The sequence below is a fragment of the Mauremys reevesii genome, linkage group 23, assembly GCF_016161935.1.
Source record: "Mauremys reevesii isolate NIE-2019 linkage group 23, ASM1616193v1, whole genome shotgun sequence".
NCBI classification, from domain to species: Eukaryota; Metazoa; Chordata; order Testudines; family Geoemydidae; genus Mauremys; species Mauremys reevesii.
This window is the reverse complement of record NC_052645.1, coordinates 13,274,836-13,295,381: the sequence shown is the minus strand read 5'-3', so window position 1 is coordinate 13,295,381 and position 20,546 is coordinate 13,274,836. Positions and strand designations below refer to the sequence as shown.

The window sequence follows — 20,546 nt, the reverse complement described above, 5'->3', positions numbered from 1 at the left end:
CCTCTCCCTCTGGCTTTCCCCTGGCTTCAGTGGAGTTACTCCTGATTTACACCTGCATGTGTGCGGGGAGAGAGGAGGCGTCTCCCTGTTCCAAACCATCTCACTCCCCTGAGAGGGGAGATCCCAGCCCACACACCGTCCAAATCTTACCCTCAGTGAGTTTATACCCGTGAAGAGCAATTGCCATCCTGGGCTCTGCCCATCAAGTCTATATAGTCTGGATTCCACCTACTGGTCAATAACCTCCCATGTCCTGCCTCTGGCTGATGTAATGACAAACCATCCCCATCAATGCCCCTCAGCCCTCTTGCAATGCTCTGCATGGGAAGCAATGCCCTCCTGCCCCTGCCGCCGTCAGGAAGTGAGAGGCTGGCTGATCTCTATTGCGAATAGGGCATGGAGCACAGTCTGGGTGCAAACGGACTCGCTGGGAAAGGAATCCAATAGCCCTGGGGGAGGTGGGGGGAATAGGGAGCTCTCTAAGCCCTCAGTGGCTTGGTGCCATGGAAACCCTGGGCCTGGGCTTAAGCTTGGGCCAGTGCTTGGGATGCTTAGGCAAATCCTGTGTCTGGAGATGTAGCGGGAGCAGGTGCAAAGTGGGGCAGGGCTCTGCTCCCTGCCGCGGCCCGCACAGGATCCTCAGACCTACTCGACAGAGCCCGGAGGGACCGGACAGTTATCACACACTGCAAACAAACCCACAGTCCCTCCTAGCAGCCCAAGCTATAGAGCGTGGCTGAACTGGGATCTGGTAGCCATCGGCCAGCGAGGATATCTGGCTCCTGACAGCACCCTGGCTTCAAGGCTGGGGCTCAGGATTTCCCACGGAAGATAACAGCACCGCAGCTGGAAGGGTGTCCTGGGGCTCCTGGGGCAAATCCAGGGGGGCAGGATGCCCAGGTCCCAGTTACAGAAAGGTGAGACCAGCCCAAGAAGCAGCCAGTTATGTTCTGAAACCTCTATGGCATCGTCATGCTGGATATACCCCTGCACCCTGACCCTCCAGGGACAGGTCCCCTCTACGTACTGCAGCTAGATGCACCGAGACGCTACCATCAGGGTGTCACCTCCCCGACTGGGGGACGTGAGAGCCCCTGCGCACGCGTGTGGGCAGAAACGTGAACACGCGAGAAGCACCGGTTCCCCTCCGGGCATTCTCGCGGGACCCCGAGCCTGTCACCCGAGCCTTGCTGGGGGATCCGTTCCCCAGCCCGAGCTGAGCTCAATTCATTGCCCCCCCTTGTCCCGGGGGGCTTCCCCCTCCATTCCTTCCCTCGATCCTTGCCCCCTCCCACTTTATCCTCCAAGATTAACCACACCCTCCCAACGTGGCGGCCCAGGCCTGCGTCCCTGGGTGTTAGAGGCCAAGCTCGGGGCCTCCCCTCCCCCCGAGCCCCCCCAGAACCTACCCTGTAACAAAACCTCGTTGTCCGGTTGGCACTTTAGATGACACTACAATGAGGTGACTGTAAAAGTGTCCTCGGGGTGTTGCTCTACCATTGGACCCAAAAACCCGCTCTTCTGGGCCGCGGCCATGATGGGATGCCCTTGGGGCGGGAAGCTCGGGTACCTGTAGTTGTCCTGCAGCTGCAGCATAGAGTCTCTCGGTACTGGGGAGATATTCAAGTCATTCATCAAGGGGCAAGCGTACGCCCCCCGGTGGTGAGCCCTGGCCATCTCGAGGGGCTCCTTCTCGCCCTTGGAGGGGTTGGGGTTGCTCAGGTGGAGGTTGAGGCAGGAGGCATCAGCCCTCCCCATGAAGTCCACCAGCAGGCCGGCCCCAGGTTTGTTCTCGTAGGGGGGGCTCCGGGTGCTGGAGTTGGGCGAGTACCAGTAGGTGGGGTTTTTGCAGCTGGGGGAGTCGTAGAGGGGCTGAGGCATGGGGAGGTCTCGGCAGGCCATGTGCGCAGGGTGGGGCAGGCCGCTCCCCGGCATGCTGTGCTTGAGTGATTCGCAGGCCGGCAGCTTGCGGATGTCGCTCGGCCGCAGATCCTCCTTGAAGGCCAGGGTCGGGGAGCAGTTGGGCGAGAAGGCTTTCTGCAAGCTGGCTTCGAACACAGTCTGCTGGGCCGGGGCGGCCAGCTGGTGCGGCAGGGCGGGGAAGTGTTTGCTCTCCAAGTCCGTCTGGCCCAGGCCGGGGGAATCGCTCTGAAAGCCTTGGAGGAAGGTCCCGTCGGAAGGGGTGGAGGGGTTCATGGAGTAGGGCCCAGCGTATTCGCCCGGCTCTCGCTCGCCGAGCCCGAAGCCCCGGGACTGGGAGGGGAGTGGGGACATGCTGCTGTCGCCGCTGTAATAATCCAGCCCCAAGTCCGTGCTCTCTTGAAACAGCGCGTTGACCTGTTGGGCTTTGGTGGGGAACTTGGCCTTCCCTGTGCCCCGCTCCTTCTTGGAGGCGCAGGCCCCTCGGGAGCCCCGCGGCTGCCTGGGCCCCGTGCTCCTCTTGGAGGGATACACCGAGGAGGAGGAGGAAGAGGAGGAGAAGTTCAGATGGGAGGCGTCGAACATGTCCACCTTCTTCCGCCTGCCCCGCCCAGGCTTGGAGCTGCTTTGGAACAGGACGCTCTGATTCCAGTTGTAACCCGGGGCCGAGGAGGCCTCGTTCCAGTCCATCATGAGCTTCTCCAGGCTGGACAGGCTGGACTGGCCTTCGCTGGACGAGGCCTCGCTGTTGGCCCGCCTGTACCCGGTCGGCTGGTTGAACTGGGTGCTGTCAGAGGAGGACTCCGAGAAGGTCTCCGAGACCGTCTGCTGCTTGGCCTTCTGGGGGGTGTAGTTGGAGATGTCCAGGATGACGTTGGGTTCGTTGATGTGGCACTCGAAGCCCGGGTTATAGAGCTGGCTGAAGGCCTCGGAGCTCCAGTCCAGCCCCCCATAGCCTTGTCGGAAAGTCCACTGGGCAGCGCTGGGGAACTGTCGGCAGTTCTCGGACGAGGGCTGGAAAGCAGCGGAACCTTTGGGGACCATGTAGCCGCCGGGGGACACGGTGCTGGCCCGGCTGTCGCACCTTAGGGGTGTGTGCGAGGAGCTGGAGAACTGGCCCGGCTCGGAGCTGGTGAAGAAGGAGGCCTTGCTGAGCGGCAAGCTGGGCCCCACTGTCTGCTGGGCGTAGCCGGCGCTGTGGGCGCTGCTGGGGGACGAAGGGAGGCTGTTCCCACTGCCGTAGGCGAAGCTGCAGTCTTTGTTGTTGGGACAGTCTTGGGCAGCGGGGTACTGCTTTCCCGGCTGGAACACGCTGGAGGGCGTCACGCTCTGCCCCGAGCCGTAGCTGCCGTACTGGGCATAGCTGGCGGTGGCCGTGGGGTGAGCGGTGGGTGACCTGGAGACGGCTGAGGGTGGCACCAGCTTCTGGAAAGCGTCAGCCCCGCGGCAATCCGAGGCGGCCTGGGAGACCCCGTAGCCGGCTGCCCGGCTGTGGGAGAAGGACTGCCGGCTTGCCATGACTGCGTGGAACGGTGTCTCAGTGGTGGCGGCGGCAGCGGGCGTGACTTTGGCGCTCCTGCCAGCGTAGGAGGCCAGGCCCCGCTGGCTGGGCATGGTGTTGGGCGGGGCCGTGTAGGTGGCCGAGGACTTCCGTGACTCGGACCGCGAGGCTGACAGGGCAAAGTCCAGCAGGTCTGAGGAGTCGTCCGAGTCCAGCAGGGAGCGGAAGTAGCCCGTGAAGAGGTTGTGCCTCTCCTGGCTGACCTCCGTCTGGGAGGACGGGTTACTCCCGGTGAAGAAGCCAGCCCGGCTGGAAGAGCTGGACTCCAGCGCCGAGGAGTGGAATGCCCGGGACTCTGCCCCTTGGTAGCTGCAGTTCCTGCTAGCCTGGCTGGAGAGGTGGCTGTGGTGGGGCGCCCATGGGCTCCCCTTGTCCCCGGCCCACTCCGAGGTGCCGTCACTGAAGTTCTGGCTGGGGTTCTGCTCTGGAAAGAGCACCCCGTTCTTGCGAGCCCGCCTCTTCCGCTTGGGTTTCCCCAGGGAATCCGGCTCTGGCCGGCCCCTCTTGCGCGGGTGGACGGGGTCAGCGTGCACGGCCGCGGGGGCCTTCTTCTTCTTCCCGATGCCCTCGAAGAAGTCGCTGAAGGAACAGCGGGACGAGCGGGCGGCATGGCCCCCTCCCCGGCCCCCAAAGCCGCCCGCCTTGCCCCCGCGCCGGCGGAAGCCCTGCACCCTGTGCAGGAAGTGGGAGATGCTCTGCGTGTCGGGGGCTTGGTGGATGGACTCGGGCTCACTGGGGGTCCAGCAGCGCGGTGGGGAGCAGCGCCCTGAGCACTGGCTCTGCCGGTTCAGGAAAGCCAGCTTGGCCAGCACATCCGAGTAGTCGGCCTTGCTGTCGTTGGTGTCGGCGATGTAGGAGGGCTGGGGCGAGGCCAGCTTCTGCTTCCTCCTCCTCCTCTTCTTCACCTCCGGGGTGGGCTCCTTGGGCTTGCCCGGCCCCAGCAGCAGGTTTTTGGGGGGCCGCCCCCGTTTGCGCTTCAGGATGATGGGCATCTCCCCCGGGGGGAAGACCACCACCACATTGCGGCCATTGTTCTTCATCTTCAGCAGCGGGGTGGGCTCCATGGAGGCGCGGGTCGTCAGCTCCTTGCCCTCCACGCTCAGGTTGCTGCTGAGGGAGGAGACCTTGTAGGTGGTCTTGTTCCTCCTCCCCAAGGAGACGGGGATCTTGGCCATCTTCACCACCATCTTGCGCACCCCGCGGCATTTGCCCTTCTTGGCCTGCAGGGCTGCCTTCTGGACGTCGTCGGCCTCCGGGGCGGGAGCTGCCAGCAGGATGGAGACGCTGGGCTCGGCTGGCCCCGGCACTACCTCTGCTGGCATGGCCAGGGGAAGGACTCGGCTCTCGGCAGAGACCTCCGCCCTCCGGCCCCGCCCCGCCCGCCGCCGGCGACCGAGCATCTTTGGTTTGTCTGTTCTGCGCAGTGCGTATTTCCGGTGGTCGTCCCCGCCCCGCCCCACGCCCCGCCCCGCACAGGAGCCCCGCTTCATCACCTCGCCCAGCCGGCAGCTACTGAGGCGGGGCTGGAGCGCATGGGACCCCAGGGGCTCGGCTGCCATGAGCTGGGGCTGTGGCTCCAGCAACTTGGACAGGGGGCCTAGGGACGGACTGTCCAGTAACTGGGCCTCGGGGTCGAGCAGCTGGGCTTGGGAGTCTAAGAGCTGGGGGTCCAGTGATTCGGGCAGAGGATCCAGGGACTGGAGTCCCAGAGGCTCAGACAGCGGCTCCAGGGACTGGAGCTCCAGAGACTCCGACAAGGGCTCTAGAGACTGGAGCTCCAGAGACTCGGACAAGGGCTCTAGAGACTGGAGCCCCAGCGACTCTGGCAGCGGCTCTAGACTCTGCAGCTCCAGGGACTCGGGCAGGGGCTCCAGGGTCTGGGCATCTAGGAGCCGAGGCTGGGACTCGAGAGACTGAGGATCTAGTAACTGGGACTGGGAATCGAGCTCCTGGGCTGATAGCAACTGGGGCTGGGGCTCCAGAGACTGAGACCCCAGCAGCTGGGCCCCTGGACAGCCCAGCGAGGCCAGTTCACTCAGTATATCTGCGTCAGCCAGCTCCGAGTAATCCGTGGGGTCTGGCTCGGAGCAGCTGGCTTCGTCCGGGTTACCGGGTGCCTTCGAGGCGGAGGCAGCGCTGCTCTGGCATCCTGGTGCCTGGGGACTTTCCCTGCCCCCCTCCATCTCCTCCTCAGAGGGGGCAGGGTGAGTCTGCCTGGGCGGCTCGGGTTTGGCGTTGCACTGTGCCACCCTCTCCTCCGGGCTGCGAATGCTGTTGGCCAGCGTGGCCGAGGAGAAGAAGCTGTACTGGAGATCTCGGTCCCCGGTGCTGGCCGGCGTCCGGCTCTCCTCGCTGAGGGCTGGGTGGCTGTTGAGCCGCAGGCTGCCGCAGTCCAGGTGGACGCCGCTGTTCTTCAGGTCCTCGGAGAGCCGGTTGAGGTCCTTCATGATGTCGATCAGCTGCACCACCGGGTGGAGGTTGATTCGCCCGTTGCCACACTTGCTCTTCAGCAGCAAGATGATGTTGTCGACGTTGTAGCGGCCGGAGGCCAACGTCGCATTGGAGAAGGTCTTGGGGGCGCGGTCGTGGGTGGCTGTCTCATCCAGGCCCCCCACCAGGATCCGGGGGTCACTGGCGCAGCCCAGAGCGTTGGCCGAGAAGTCCTCTCCCTTGGTGGGACCAAGGGCGTGGAGGCTCTGGCACCTGTCAGCCGGGTCCCCATGGAGCAGCGAGCTGGACTGGTGCTCCCGGCCCAGCGCCGGGCAGGAACCCTCAGGGAAGCTCAGCACGCTACAGGATAAGGCCTTCTCTGCCGGGCACGCTGCCGGCCTCTGCCCAGGATGGCCTGCCTGGTAGAACTTGGACTCGCGGACGTAGTCAGGTGAGCTGCGGATGGCACCAGACGTCACCACTGGGCCTGGGGGCTTCACGCGCATCCTGAACTCCTCCTCCCCCGGGTGCCTCTTGGTGGAACAGTTGCTGACATGGGTGTCGGGGAAACCGATGCATGGACCTGAAACGGGCACAGAAGCAAAGTCAGGCTCTTAATGCAGGGCAGGGCAGCACTGGGCCAGCTGGCTTGGCACCCTGCAGGCTTCCACGGGAGGGGTGAATGCTCCATAAAGCACGGTACAGCAATGCCTCCTGCGGATGGCTGGAAGGGATGGACCCGGTACACCTAGACTGTCCCTGCCGGTGTTTGTCCACCCTGTTCTTAAAAACCTTCAAAAACGGGGATTCCACAAGCGCCCTAAGGACCCTGCTCCAGAGCTGAACCCCCTGAGAGCTGGAAAGCTTCTCCTGCCACAGCCCATCACAAGCACAATGCTGTGATACTCCCATCCCTGCCCGACACAGAAGCCACAGCCAATGCCCGCTAGCAAAATCCCTCCCGCCCCCCCAGCGGAAGCCTGCCAGGGCCGGACCCCTACCCCTCTCTATGGCAGCTTCCCAGGAATCCCTGGGGCCCCCTTACTCACAGCCTCGTTACGGGGTCAGCACTGAAAGCCCCTCTAGGGAGAGCCCACCCGCGGGGGCAGGGGAACGGGAGTTGCTGGGAATTGTTCACAGGGGTGAGGCCGCCGATACCCAAATAGCCCCCCAGCCAGTCCTGCGGCTGCCCCACAGCCCCTCTTGCAGGGCCCAGGTGAAAGGCCCCAGGAATGGCACTTACCCTCGGCCTTGCTGCTCCGGCTGTTACACTTGAGTTCTCTGCAAAGGGAAGAGAAGAGGCGTTTAGCCCGGAGAGCGGGGCCTTCCCTGCACAGCCTGGAGCTTAGATTCAGCTGAGACCCCAGCCCTGTGTCCGCACCCCCCCACCCGACTCCCCTCCCTCACCCTGGGCTGGCGCTGACTCTGGACGGCTAACTCACCCCCGGCTGGCACGGCCTGTAGATTTCTAATGTGCCCATCACTGTGGTATCGGGGCCACGGTAAGAATTCCACAGCAGGGGCCGCTCCTGTGGAAACCAGCCTGGCTTGCGTGCGCCTATGGCATGGGCTGGATTTGGCCCAAAGCTCTAGCACCGAGGCAAGGATTGAAGGCATCTCGCTAACCCTTTCGTTCGACGCAGGCTGACCCCTGCCTGGCCCCCAAGGGGGACGTGCCCTTCTGCTGCGATCGAGCAGGGTAAAACCAACACAGGAGCATGGGATTTGGAGCTCCGTCTGCTCCTTTCAAACAGGTAATGCACCAGACCTGTGCCTGGCCTCGCACGCCTGAGCTACGGGCTGGGCCTCGCACGCTTGAGCTACGGGCTGAGCCTCGCACGCCTGAGCTACGGGCTGGGGATCTGCCTCAGGCCTCGCACACCTGAGCTACGGGCTGGGGATCTGCCTCGGGCCTCGCACGCCTGAGCTACGGGCTGGGGATCTGCCTCGGGCCTCGCACGCCTGAGCTACGGGCTGGGGATCTGCCTCGGGCCTCGCACGCCTGAGCTACGGGCTGGGCCTCGCACGCTTGAGCTACGGGCTGAGCCTCGCACGCCTGAGCTACGGGCTGGGGATCTGCCTCGGGCCTCGCACGCCTGAGCTACGGGCTGGGGATCTGCCTCGGGCCTCGCACGCCTGAGCTACGGGCTGGGGATCTGCCTCAGGCTTTGCACACCTGAGCTACGGGCTGGGGATCTGCCTCGGGCCTCGCACGCCTGAGCTACGGGCTGGGGATCTGCCTCGGGCCTCGCACGCCTGAGCTACGGGCTGGGGATCTGCCTCGGGCCTCGCACGCCTGAGCTACGGGCTGGGGATCTGCCTCGGGCCTCGCACGCCTGAGCTACGGGCTGGGCCTCGCACGCTTGAGCTACGGGCTGGGGATCTGCCTCGGGCCTCCCACGCCTGAGCTACGGGCTGGGGATCTGCCTCGGGCCTCGCACGCCTGAGCTACGGGCTGGGGATCTGCCTCAGGCTATGCACACCTGAGCTACGGGCTGGGATCTGCCTCGGGCGTCGCACTCCTGAGCTACGGGCTGGGGATCTGCCTCGGGCCTCGCACGCCTGAGCTACGGGCTGGGGATCTGCCTCGGGCCTCGCACGCCTGAGCTACGGGCTGGGGATCTGCCTCGGGCCTCGCACGCCTGAGCTACGGGCTGGGCCTCGCACGCTTGAGCTACGGGCTGAGCCTCGCACGCCTGAGCTACGGGCTGGGGATCTGCCTCGGGCCTCGCACGCCTGAGCTACGGGCTGGGGATCTGCCTCGGGCCTCGCACGCCTGAGCTACGGGCTGGGGATCTGCCTCAGGCTTTGCACACCTGAGCTACGGGCTGGGGATCTGCCTCGGGCCTCGCACGCCTGAGCTACGGGCTGGGGATCTGCCTCGGGCCTTGCACCCCTGAGCTACGGGCTGGGGATCTGCCTCAGGCTTTGCACACCTGAGCTACGGGCTGGGGATCTGCCTCGGGCCTCGCACGCCTGAGCTATGGGCTGGGCCTCGCACGCCTGAGCTATGAGCTGGGCCTTGCACGCCTGAGCTACAGATCTGCCTGGGCCTTGCACGTCTGAGCTACGGGCTGGGGATCTGCCTCGGGCCTTGCACACCTGCCCTTAAGCTGGGGATCTGCCCCGGGCTTTGCAGCCTGTCTCATGGGCAGGGATGCTGCCCCTGGGCTTTGTGCACCCGCTCCACAGTCCCTGGACCTTCTGCACATTTTCCAGCCTGCTCCTTCAGCCTCCTGGTCCCTTTGCAGCAGGCAGAGAGTGCCAAGCAGCCCACACCGAGGGAAAGGGCTTTGCGGACGTACCACCGCTAGGTGTCCCCTGTGAGCTACGGATCCTCCTCCAAGTATGGATGCATATTAACCAGCTAAGCCTGTGCACTCCTGGATTCCTTCCCCACTGCCCCCTCCCCTTCCCCGTCGGCAGAGCTGCTCCCACCTACTGCTTAAAGTTTGCAACCTGCGCTCCTTGTGGCCTGAGAGAAAGCCCCTTTGTATTCCTCTTTGTGCCCGGCCAGCCAGCCCTTTCCTTCCACCCAGTCGCCTGGAGAAGCAAGCACCTGGCACTACGGTTTGGAAATGGATCCATTGCAGCCTGGTCGTCCCCTCCCCCCCATCCCGGGTCTGCAAGGAAGGAAGGAAGGGGACGAGAGAAAGAAAAGTTCTTTGTTCCCAGCGTTTCCCGAGGATGGATGGATGGGCCCGGAGCGGAGACGGCCCAGGCCCCATCTCCCCCGCGCCCCACAGGCAGTGAGGGGCTCTTCAGGGAACATGGCTTCATTCATCCTTCCAGAGCAGAGAGGGCCGGGGTCTGGCACCTGGCGGTCAGGCTGGGGACCCTCGTCCGCAGCCCGAAGCGAGGAGAGAGACCCGTGTGTAATGTCCCCCACCTGGATGGTCAGCTCGTCTTGCAATAGGGGGTGCTCACCCCCAGCACCGAGCAAATCTCCACCCCCCCACACCCATCACTTGGCCCCTCTGGATGGCAGGAACCCAGCCCCCTGACAGGGCCAAGCTCTTCCTGGGGGTTGACCCCGTTCCCTGAAGAGCTGTACGCAGACGCTTCGGGGTTCTCCCATCACTGTGGTCAATCCACCTCCCCGAGAGGCAGTCGCTAGGTGAACGGACAATCCCTTCTGCCCGCCCAGCCCCATCAGGGCCACCACGCTCTGTCTCACAGGGCGGGGGATTTTTCGCAGCCCGGTCGCCCTGCGTTTTAGGTGTGCGACCAGGCCTGCGGTGAGCCGCTCCTCCGGAGCGCATGCTGCCAGGACCGACAGCACCTAGGGAAGCGGGAGGCTCCCCCGTTCGGCCCAGTGGGGCGTGAACGCCAGCACTATTAAACAGGCAGCAAACACCCCCCGTGCCGGGACTGCAGCAGGGGGGCTGGGATGGGACCCAGCAGGGACGCAGGCTGCTCTCAGACTGGGCCCAGCTGTTCCGGCCTTGTTGCTTCAAACAGGCTAAATAACGAGGAGCTGCTGGCTCCCCCCTCAACCTCCCCATGAGGCAGGAGTCTTCTCCCCCCTCCTGTCAGCAGCACCAAACAAAACCCATTTGCAAGGCAGCAGGAGAGGGGGAGGGGTTGGTCCACCCCTCCCCCACCCTTGCCACAGAGGTGCAAGGTAAATCAGGGAGGGGTGGGCATGGGAGGGCACTCAGCATCCTTCCCCACAGGCTGGAGCTCCACAGGAGGCTAGGACGCCCGAGGGTCAACTTCTGCCCCCTCCCGCCAGGCCTCGTCCCCCTTTGCACCCCTCCTTCTCACTCCCTGTTTAGCGTTCGTCCCCCCCAACCTTACTGCCCCCTCCCTGTGGTTTTCAATGGCTCCTGCCCTGCTCCGAATCCCTTCCACCCCCGAAGCCCCTCCGCCCCGGCGCCGCTCATGGAAAGTTGCTGCAGCAGGAAGTGACCTCAGCTTTTTGGCAGGCCCTGCTGGGCACTGCCGTGAGGGCCTGGCCGGGCGCTGCGCCATCCAGCACCCTCTGCGGGCCGGGACAGAAGGCCCCCGTCTCCGCCCCGCCTGCCCCAGCGCGGGCATGTCAGCCCCACCACGTGTCCCTCCTTTTTTCAGCGTCGCCCGCCCCACGGCTCGGCTCAGGATCCTGGCTTCTGGGGCCTGCCTTTCACACACCGGCAGGGGCCCTGGCTCCCCTTCCTCTCCCGCCCCCTCCCCCTGAGGACACCCGGTGCTTAGGGCTGCCGTTTCCAGGCAACGCTTGGCCAGATGTGGAGTGAGCAGGGTCAGGATCCCATGGAAAAGCACCAGCGCCAGCAGGGATCAAACGCAGCGGCGTTGTCGTTATGTGCGGGGCGGGAGGAGAGGCGGGGCGAGCCAGCGGCTGCAGCAGGGGGGAACGGGGACACCAGGAGACCCGAGTTCGGACCTTGGGCCAGTCGCGTCACTGCCCCGTGCCTCAATTTCCCCTCTGAGTTAATGCTACTGACCAGCCTCCCTGGGGCAGAACTGCCACGGACAGAGGACGCGGTGCCGGGCGGTGGGGAAGCTTCGGACATTGGGCCCTGTCTCTCCCCCGCACGGGCGCAGAGAGGGGCACTGGGCTGGGGTGACTGGGTTATTTCATTGCACTTACGAAACAGGCTGCCTGCCTGGGCAAGTCGCCACGGCCCAGGGTGGCTATTGACAGGCCGGTTCTCTGTGCAGCATGCGGCCCGGGACCTGCGCTCCCGCAGCGTGCTCAAGGGGCAGGCTCCATGGGGAGTCACTGACTGGCCAGCAAAGCTGGGTTTTGGCTAAGTGCTGGGTGGGTTTTATAGCTGGTGAGGGGCAGCATTAGCGTATTATGGGCAAGTGCAAGCGTTCCCTACATAGCCTTGCCAGGGCCCCCCAATCCCAACCTGCAGCCCCCCCCCACTACGCAAGCCCTGGGGTCACCATTCAGCACAGAACAATCCAACAGCCAGAAACACTGAGGTGCCCCCCCAGAACAAAATACAGGTGGAGGTCTTGGACAGAGGTGGGCAAAGCCCAGAGCCTAGGGTGACCAGACAGCAAGTGTGAAAAATTGGGACAGGGGGTGGGGGGTAATAGGAGCCTATATAAGAAAAAGACCCAAAAATCGGGACTGTCCCTATAAAATCAGGACATCTGGTCACCCTACCCAAGCCGACCATTCATCCCCTCCAAGCTGGGTGCTCTGATGAACGGAGCTGGCTCCAAACCCAGGCTGATGAGGGTTTGCAGACCTGACCCCTCACGGCCCCAGTCAGTTCACTCATCCTCAGTCTGGACTGCCAGGCTACGGCAAAGTGCCCAGGTGCTGCCACTCCCTTCGCTCACCGCCCACCCCAGGCCAGCTGCAGCGGAGAGTGAGACGCTCGCCCCAGGGCAAAGGCAGGTGCTCCAGGGGAGGCAGCGCTGGCAGGCCCAGCCCGGATTCAGCTGCTGGGGGTGGGGGGAGAAACACAAAGGCCCCATTCAACCCTGGGCACAGCCCCTCTGCAGCACGCCGGCTCAGGGGAGAGACAGGCAGCACAACCCACCCGCATGGCTGCCCCAGAACAGGCCAACCTAGGGGGTGGGAATCAGATCCGGAGGCCCAATTTCTGATGGCCCCGGCCTCCAGTGCGCTGGGAAAAATGAAACACAGAGCTGCTCCCCCACCCCCTATAGATAATACGGGGCTGCCCCTCATCCTCTATAGATAACATGGGGCTACCCCATCTCCTATAGATTACATAGGGCTTCCCCCCATCCTCTGAAGAAAACCTGGGCTGCTCCCCCACCCCCTATAGATAACACAGGGTTGCCCCATCCCCGGTACATAACACGGGGCTGCTCCTGTTCCCTATAGATTACACAGTGCTCCCCACATCCCCTACAGATACCGCAGGGCTGCTTCCATCCCCTATAGATAACATAGGACTGCCCCATCCCCTATAGATAACATGGCGCTCCCCACATCCCCTACAGATACCACGGGGCTGCTCCCATCCCCTATAGATAACACAGGACTGCCCCCATCCCCTCCAGATACCATGGGGCTGCTCCCATCCCCTGTAGATACCACGGGGGCTGCTCCCATCCCCTATAGATAATACAAGATTGCCCCCATCCCCTCCAGATACCACGGGGCTGCTCCCCCCGCCCCCCGCAGAGAACACGAGGCTGCCCTGTGCCCTGGAGCTATTACCTTGGCCGCGAGTGCTTGCAGTGCAGATTCACTTTGAAGTTCCTCTCGCCGCCGTCCGCCTCGCTGTTGGGCTGGCACAGCCCGGAGCCCTGGGCGCGCTGGAACCACTCGGCTGGCGGGCTGGCTCCGTTTTCCAGGCCGATGGGCTGGCAGGCGAGGGAGCTCCCATCTGTGACAGAGCAGGACACAGACCCGGGCGCGTGAGCCGAGGGGGAACGCAGGGTCCCGCGCTGGGGGCAAGGGAGAGGCAGGGGAACTTGGTGGTGACGGGGGTTTGTTCCAGCGACAGGTGAACGGGCCCAGAAATGCCCTTCCCGCGGGGGGAGGGGCGGCAGCAACGGCGTCTGGGGCGCAAAGGGGCAGCGGCTCTCGCCCACCCCCACCCCCCGCATGGCAGGCCCTGGGGAGGCTTATGCAAGCAGCAGCAGCAGCACAGAGCCCAGCAGGGCCCTTTGCTGAATCGTGCTCCACTCTGGCATCTTAAACACAGGCTCCCACAGGGTTATTCAGCCTGTGTGCGCGTGTGTGAGAGAGAGAGAGAGAGAGCGAGCGGGTACAGATAGCAGCACAGGCATTCACGCCTACCCATCTGTCTGCAACTGTCTGTTTGTCTAAGCCGCTCTCTCTCCCTCTCCACCCAAATGTGCCGGAGAGAACTGACAGGCTCCCTCTGGCCACCGAGTGAGGGGTGACGGCGCCTCCTTCTCCCCCCGTTTCTCCCCCACCCTCCCAAGGTCACTGCTTGGGCAGCGTTCTGCACACGGACGGCTTTCCATCAGCCTGGATGGAAGCACGGACGTACACAGGCCCTCGGCCTGTCCCGGCGGCACCAGCTGCAGGCCACGTGCTGACATTTCCAGTGTTTTTCCAGGGTGATTCCCCTCCTGACCACTCGTCACTCCGGCCCCATCCCCATCTCGCTCTTTCTTGGCTTCCTCTGGCTCGTGTCCGTTTGTCCGGCTCACTCAGGATCTACCAGAGCCCCAGGGGAAGTCAGCCAGGCTCTGAGCTCTGCATTAGGGCTCCCCCTGCCTGTGGGTGTGCTGCTGGGTTGTGGTTTTCACCCTCTCTTTTGTGTTGGTGCGGATGTGCGGGCGCTAGTGTGTGTGTGCATGTCTCTCCCGGATTGTGTCGCTCGTTCTTTGTGCGATTGTGAGTCGGTGTTATTGTGTGGCTACCAGCCTCTCCTGGGTTGTGCGCCCGCGTCTGTACGTGTGTCTCCGTCTCTCTTCCTCTGTATCCTTTTGTGTGTGTGTGTGTCTCTCTGTATCGTTGTGTGTCTGCCGCTGCCTCTCCCATGTGTGTCTGTCTGCTCCCCACCCTTAGCCTGTGCGACTGTCCCTCTCCCTGTCTGCCTGTGTCCTCCCAACACACACACACACACACTGTTCCCGTTGCCTGCATTAGCGTGACAACTTATCAACAAGGCAGGGAAGGAGAATTCAAACCTGTCAGTTACTCAATCCCCATCTCTTCCCCTCCCTCCCCATCCTTGGGTCTCCTGGCTGGCAGGGAAATGCAGGCAGCTCTGCCTCCAGCCCTGCACAGAGCGGTGTCGAGTTACACCAAGGGGCAACGTGGAGCAGCAAAATATGCACTAGAAAGACCGGTCTAGTCTCTCCTGCAGCTGCTAATGTGCCCGGAGCTGGGAGCTGCTGGAGGAGAGGCAGGCAGGAAGCGCACAGACGACTTTCCAGAACAGCCCCCGGGGTACCAATCCCCCCTCCCTCCCCGCACATGCTGCTTTCCCTTTTAATTCAAGTGAAACGTGGAGAGACTGAAAACCAGTCAGGGACTGGGATGGGGCCAGAGCCGTGTGTCCGTTAATCAAGAGCGGCTCCGTCCGTCGGGTTCGGGGCAGTTACTCCAGCCCGACGCCGGGATAAAGCAGGGCAGGCCGTGGCCAGGGCGATGCAAGCTCATGCCACGCACAGCCTGCGCCCCCCCAGTCCCAAGGACACCGAGTCACCCGGACACACTCAGGGCAACACACGCTGCACATAAACACACGCACACACATGGGCCCACTCGCACCCCGAGAGACGCGCACACAGCTCCAGAGAGAGACAGTCACCGACGCGCACACACAGCTCCAGCCAGCTTCTGCGCGGGCCCCTCTCTGGTTGTAACAAGACCACACTTGCTCTGGGTTATCAAAGCCTCTTAACGACTAGGCACAGGCCTGAGCAGCTGCTGAGCAGACAGAGGGGAGGCAGGAGGCGACTCCCCCTGCACCGCTGGCCCCCAAAAGGCAGAAGGACTGGAGCACACAGCTCTGTGCTAGGCATGGGGACCTGCAATATCTGACGGGCTCAGCTGCTGCTGACGTATGCCGGGTGAACAGGGGATGCTCACCTGGCCAAGAGAGAGACTGCGGCCTCTGCCCTCCACCCCTGCTCTGGGGCTTTTCCAAATGGAGGGCGGGGGTGCACCAGAATGCAGCCCCCTTGGCCTAGTGCACTGCCCGCCCAGCTCCAATGCCCAGAGGGAGTTGGGGGGGGGGAGGGAGGCACCTCGTCCCTGCATGTGCCTAGGGGGCGGTGAGCTCCCACCCTGAGCTGCTGCCTGGCAGAGCTCAACCCCCCTCCGCTGGGAGCCCCCGGCAGACCCAGCCCAGAGAGGGGTGGGAGCGGACTGCGGAGGGGGTCCGGGGGAGGGGCCCGTTAGGCGGATGCTCTCCACACAATGTTCACTTTCACCTCCTCTGCTTCGCCTCAGGCAGCCTGCCACATGTTCTGCATTAGGAGCTCTGGACTTCACCATTCCCGGGTTGTTAGCCAGGGGGATTTCTCTCTCTCTCTCTCTCTCTCTCTGGTTACAAAACACGGCTAGAGACCACACAAGAGAGAGAAGATGCATGGTGTGTGTGTGTGGGGGGGAGATGCATGGAGAAGCAGGAGGGAGGAAGAGACACAGAAGGAGAGAGAGGAGCAATGCACAGGGTGTGTGTGAGAGAGAGATTGCAGGCACCTCTGTTTCCCACCTCCTGACCCCCGGAGCCTCGGGAAGATAACAGCCCTGAAGAGTGCTGACTCGCCTTTCAGAAATCCAATATCCTCCCGACTACCTGGGCTCGCCACCCCCCCTCCCTCCCAGGATTAATCCTGCTGCTGAAAATCTTTAATTAGTTTAGCAGTTTCAGGCTTCCTGGTGGCAGGAAGCAGAGACACAGACTCCGCCAGCCCTCCCCTCTTGGGAAGCTGTCCAGCGCCCGCTGCCCCATGCTGGAGGGATGAGGGGCACAGGGGGCTCCCTCTGAAGCTCCAACCTCCCCCCCCCCCCCGGCTGGAGGAGGTGACTCCAGGAAGGACACGGCCTCTTTCAAGGTGTTTAATTCAGTCTGGTGCTGAGCTGGGGGCCGGGGGAGGAAAGCCAGCTGTGGTCAGGCCCACCTTGAACCGCTCTGAGCCCAGCAGGCGGATGGGGTGGCCCAGGCCAAGCGTGGAGGGGGTGAGCTAAGACAGGGCTTGTTTGCCCCAAGGTCTAGCGCCCCCCCTCCCCCCGGTCAGTGCCACAGCCCAGCCCTGCACGCCTGCACCAGGCCGATGGGGTAACAGAGAAGCTTCGCTCTGCCGCTCGCCCACCCATGCGACAGCTGCTGGCCAGCGGTGCCAGGGGAGACTGCATTAGGTGGGGGAGTGAGTTGTCACCAACCCGGCTGAAAGCCCAACCCCACCTAGTGCTGGGCGGCGGCGGCCCATGGGGAAGGGACTTGTAATGCCGGAGATGAGATCCGAGTGGGAATGCCCTGCAGGACACGGATGAGCACTGGTACTGAGGTCCGCCCAGAGACCACGGGGACGGGCTCTGCACGGAGGCCCGGGGCCCACCCGGAGACCACGGGGATGGGCAGGCAAATGGCAGTCACCCAGCAGCTGTGCAGACTGGAGCGCTAGGGACATTTGCCGGGTCTGGACTGCGCCTGCTAATTCCTTCACTACCCAGGATGTGGCACTGAAACAGCGCCACACGCTGGCCACCTTGGGCGCAGCCACCTGACCCTTCCCTGGCTTCCCAGTTTGCCTGGCCGATTTGTCCTTGGCTCCAGAATTCTTCCCACCCTCCTAATGGCCCCAGTGCCCGTCCTTGCTGGGGGGCGAGACCGCAAATCCGGAGCTCTCTCAACACCACCCCATTGCTCACAGCCTTACCCCAAACAAAGCTGCTCCCTCCTCGCTCTTTCTGCCCCTCGGCCATTTGTAGATGGTGCTTTGTGGGCCCCCCACGCCCCCGGCAGTCACTGCTCAGCCCCCGCCGGCCCCAACCTGCTCCATTGCACAAATGTCCCGGGAACCAGGCCGGGCCTTGCTGACGTGAATGGCGATCAGCAGGGTGCTGACTCCCCGGCAGGTGGGTTCAGAGGGTTCCTGTGTTTGTCCAACCTCCCCGCACTCAGCTCCTCTCCTGAGCTCCGCAGGGGGTCGGAGGAGATGATCTAATGGGCCCTTCTGGACTTAAAAGCTACATGAGTCTAAACTCTAGGAGCCCTCCCCTCTGTGGCCCTACGCAGCCCTGCCCCCCGCATCCTCCTGCTCCCTCGCACTCCTGTGGCTCCCCATCCCGCTCCCCCTGCACCCCATGGCTGCAGCATAGACCTGCCCTGAGCATGCTCCTGGGCCTTTCCAGAACATGTCCAAGCATCTGCTAGCTCAGAAAGCCATCACGCCCAGCCCAGTGCAAATACCACCACCGCTCCCCCCCGCCAGCGCTCGCAATGGCGGGGCAGTCTCATCACCCCCCCTTCCACAGCTGGGGAAATCAGGGAAGGGCCGTAAGCCAAAGCAAACAGTGAGGCAAACAGCCCAGCCCAGCCGGCCTGGATTCCCAGGCCCGGGTCCCCCACGCTGACACCTCAGCAGTGGGGGGGAGCCACAGAGAAGGGCTCAGAGCAGTGGGGAGGGGAAGAGGCCTTCAACAGAGACAGGGTGGACGGGGCGGGGAGGTGGAGGTCACTTGGGGAGAGGAGCAGACGGTGTGTAGCGTCCCGGGGCAGGAGCTCGGCGGTTACCTGGGTGGGGAGGCACAGGGAGCCCTGGGGTTTCCCCGGGAAAGTCCCAACTTTCAACCGATTCCCCGCACATCCAATGGGCTGCTTTATATCAAAAGAGAACAGAAGGAAGTATTCACCCGTGCCACCCAGCAGAGCTCTGCACTGGGCTGGGGGAAGGAGTGCCAGAACGCTCTTCTCCCCGCCAGCCTCGGGCGCACCCCCACAACCGGGGGGTTCTGTTTAGTTTCATTCGAGATACAAAGTGCAGATGAAAAATGCCCGGGCCGGGGCTGGCCAGGTCCGAACCCCGCCCCGGGCTGCAGGGCTGTGAAGAGAAACAAATTCACAATCTCGATGTAACAGGGAAACTGAAACGCCAAAAGAAACCCAGAGTTCTTCTTTCAGCAGGTTCCAACTAAATCACCTTCTCCGGGGCAGTCAGTCCCGGTTCTGACACACTGATGCCCAGGAAGACTCTGGCCCCATGGCCATCTCTGTCCCTCTCCTGTCCATGCCCATGTCTGTTCCCGCCCCATTCCTCAACCGCCTTTTCTCGCCATCTGGTGCAAGAGCCTTCTCCTCTGCAGCTCCTGGCTGTATTCACTGCCGAACTGCAGGTCTTTCCTCCCCTTGCCCGACCTCCAAAGGTCATTCTCCCTCTCCGTCATCACACTGACTATGCTGAGCGCTCTGCGGCTCTTGGGGGAAGAGAGGGAGGCAGAGGAGCGAAAGGAAGGATGGTGTTGTGGTGATGGCTGTGGACTGGGATGCGGCAGAGTGGGATTCAATCCCTGGCCTTGCTACAACCTTCCTTGGGAAACCCAATTAGTCTCTCTGTGTCTTGGCTCCCGATCCGCACAATGGGGTGATAACCCCGCCTGTTGTCTATTTCGACCGGAAAGTCTCCGGGCAGGGCCTGTCTCACCCTGTTTCTGTGCAGTGCCTGGCACAGCGGGCCTCTGGGTACTACCCTAGAGCTGGGGTAGTCACTTAGATTTTTGCTAAGGTCCAAATTTCTCGGTCAAGGTAGAGTCAAGATCCAGACTCCAGAGAAAATAATAAAAAATAACATCGACGACAATAATAAGTAAATAAAAAAGATTCCGGGGTCAGTTCAAAAGTATCCGGCGGTCCGGATTTGGCTCGCGGGCTGCTGATTGATTCCCCCTGCCCTAGAGCGGTGCTATCCCAAAAGCAAGCGGCGGTACATTGTAAACGCAGAATCCTTCAAAGCTAGGGGCTTGGAGAACAAGAACTGACGGCTTAAGACGCAAACCGGAAGAACTACCCGGGATCGCGTCCCCACCCCGGCTCTGGTGAGACAGCTGACAGAGCATCAGTGAAGGGCTCAGGGCTGATGGCAGCGGGGACGGTGCAGCCACAGACCTCCTGTCACCAAATCCTTGGATGCAAATGCACATGGAGTTCAGAGACCTGCCTGTGACTGATGCTGGATTCAGGAATAAGCCTCTTCCGGGATTCACTGGCTGCCCAGCCCCGCAGGGCGCTGCAGCAGGCTTTCCAGAGGAGATGAATCAGGCACACGCTCGGCTGCTCTCACCCCCTGGCACCTCCTGTCCATGTTACTGCACATGAGGCTTGCCTCGCCGATAGCCCCGCTCCTCCAACGCGCCACTGAGCCCCCCACCGGCCTGGGCACGCTCCCGCTCGCTGCGTCGGTGAAGAGCTGGTCTGGATTCGCAACTCCAGCCTTTTATCAAGGACCACCCACAATGAGCCTGTGTTGGGGGGTACCTCGGCGTAGCAACTGCAACCCTCGGCTTCCCCCGCCCCCAGTCACACAGACACCCTGGGGGAGGGCAGAGACCCCAGAAGAGAAATTTGTCCACACAGCTTTTTCAGTGCCCCAGAATCCTGACCTGAGAACGCCCCCCGGCTAGACTACTCCTAGCTCCACCCCCATCTCTGCCAACTCCCTTCTGTCCTGACGCAAACCAGAGCAGAACTGCAGCCCCTCCATTTCTGCTGCAGTCCTGGGGCAGCCCACGGCCTTCCAGATCTCCTCTACTTTTCAGCAGGGGCAGCCGCTCTCACTGAACAGCGGTGGTGACGGCAGCATGGCCAACCCCAGTGTTAAAAAATCAGGAGTCAGACCCCCCCCCCCCAAAAGACAAGATTTTTTTAAAAAATCACAAAACGTGGCGGCGGTCTTTTGTATTTGTCTTGCATGTTTCCAAGCGAGAAACTATCCCCCGCCCCCAATGAAAACGGAGATTCTCACATAAACTCCCAAGACTCCAGGAGCTGGAGCTGTAGGAAACCCATGAAATCATCGTGAGACTCGCGCTCAATCCACGAGAGTCGGCAACGCGGCCGCAGATGGGCTGCGTGAAGACAGAGGAGCAGGTGGAGACCGATAAAGCCATTTTATCCAGTTCATTCCAGCTGGGCAGCCGGGGTTTTGGAGGTGGAACAGGGGAGGACTAGGAGGAGGGTGTGTGCGTGCGGAGGGATTGTTTGACCTGAACGAT

General features: G+C 62.8%; 1 protein-coding gene across 1 annotated transcript in view; it reads right to left on the bottom strand.

The window, feature by feature from the left end:
* Positions 1-20,546, bottom strand: part of AHDC1 (AT-hook DNA binding motif containing 1) — a 109,392-nt gene that overhangs the window by 7,724 nt on the left and 81,122 nt on the right. Inside the window, exons 3-5 of the mRNA XM_039511563.1 lie at positions 13,065-13,233; positions 7,155-7,192; positions 1,410-6,494 (exon numbers count right to left, since the gene is read on the bottom strand). Of these exons, the coding sequence (XP_039367497.1) occupies positions 1,453-6,494; positions 7,155-7,192; positions 13,065-13,233 (5,249 nt within the window). The 3' untranslated portion in view covers positions 1,410-1,452. The remainder of the gene's footprint in view (positions 1-1,409; positions 6,495-7,154; positions 7,193-13,064; positions 13,234-20,546) is intronic.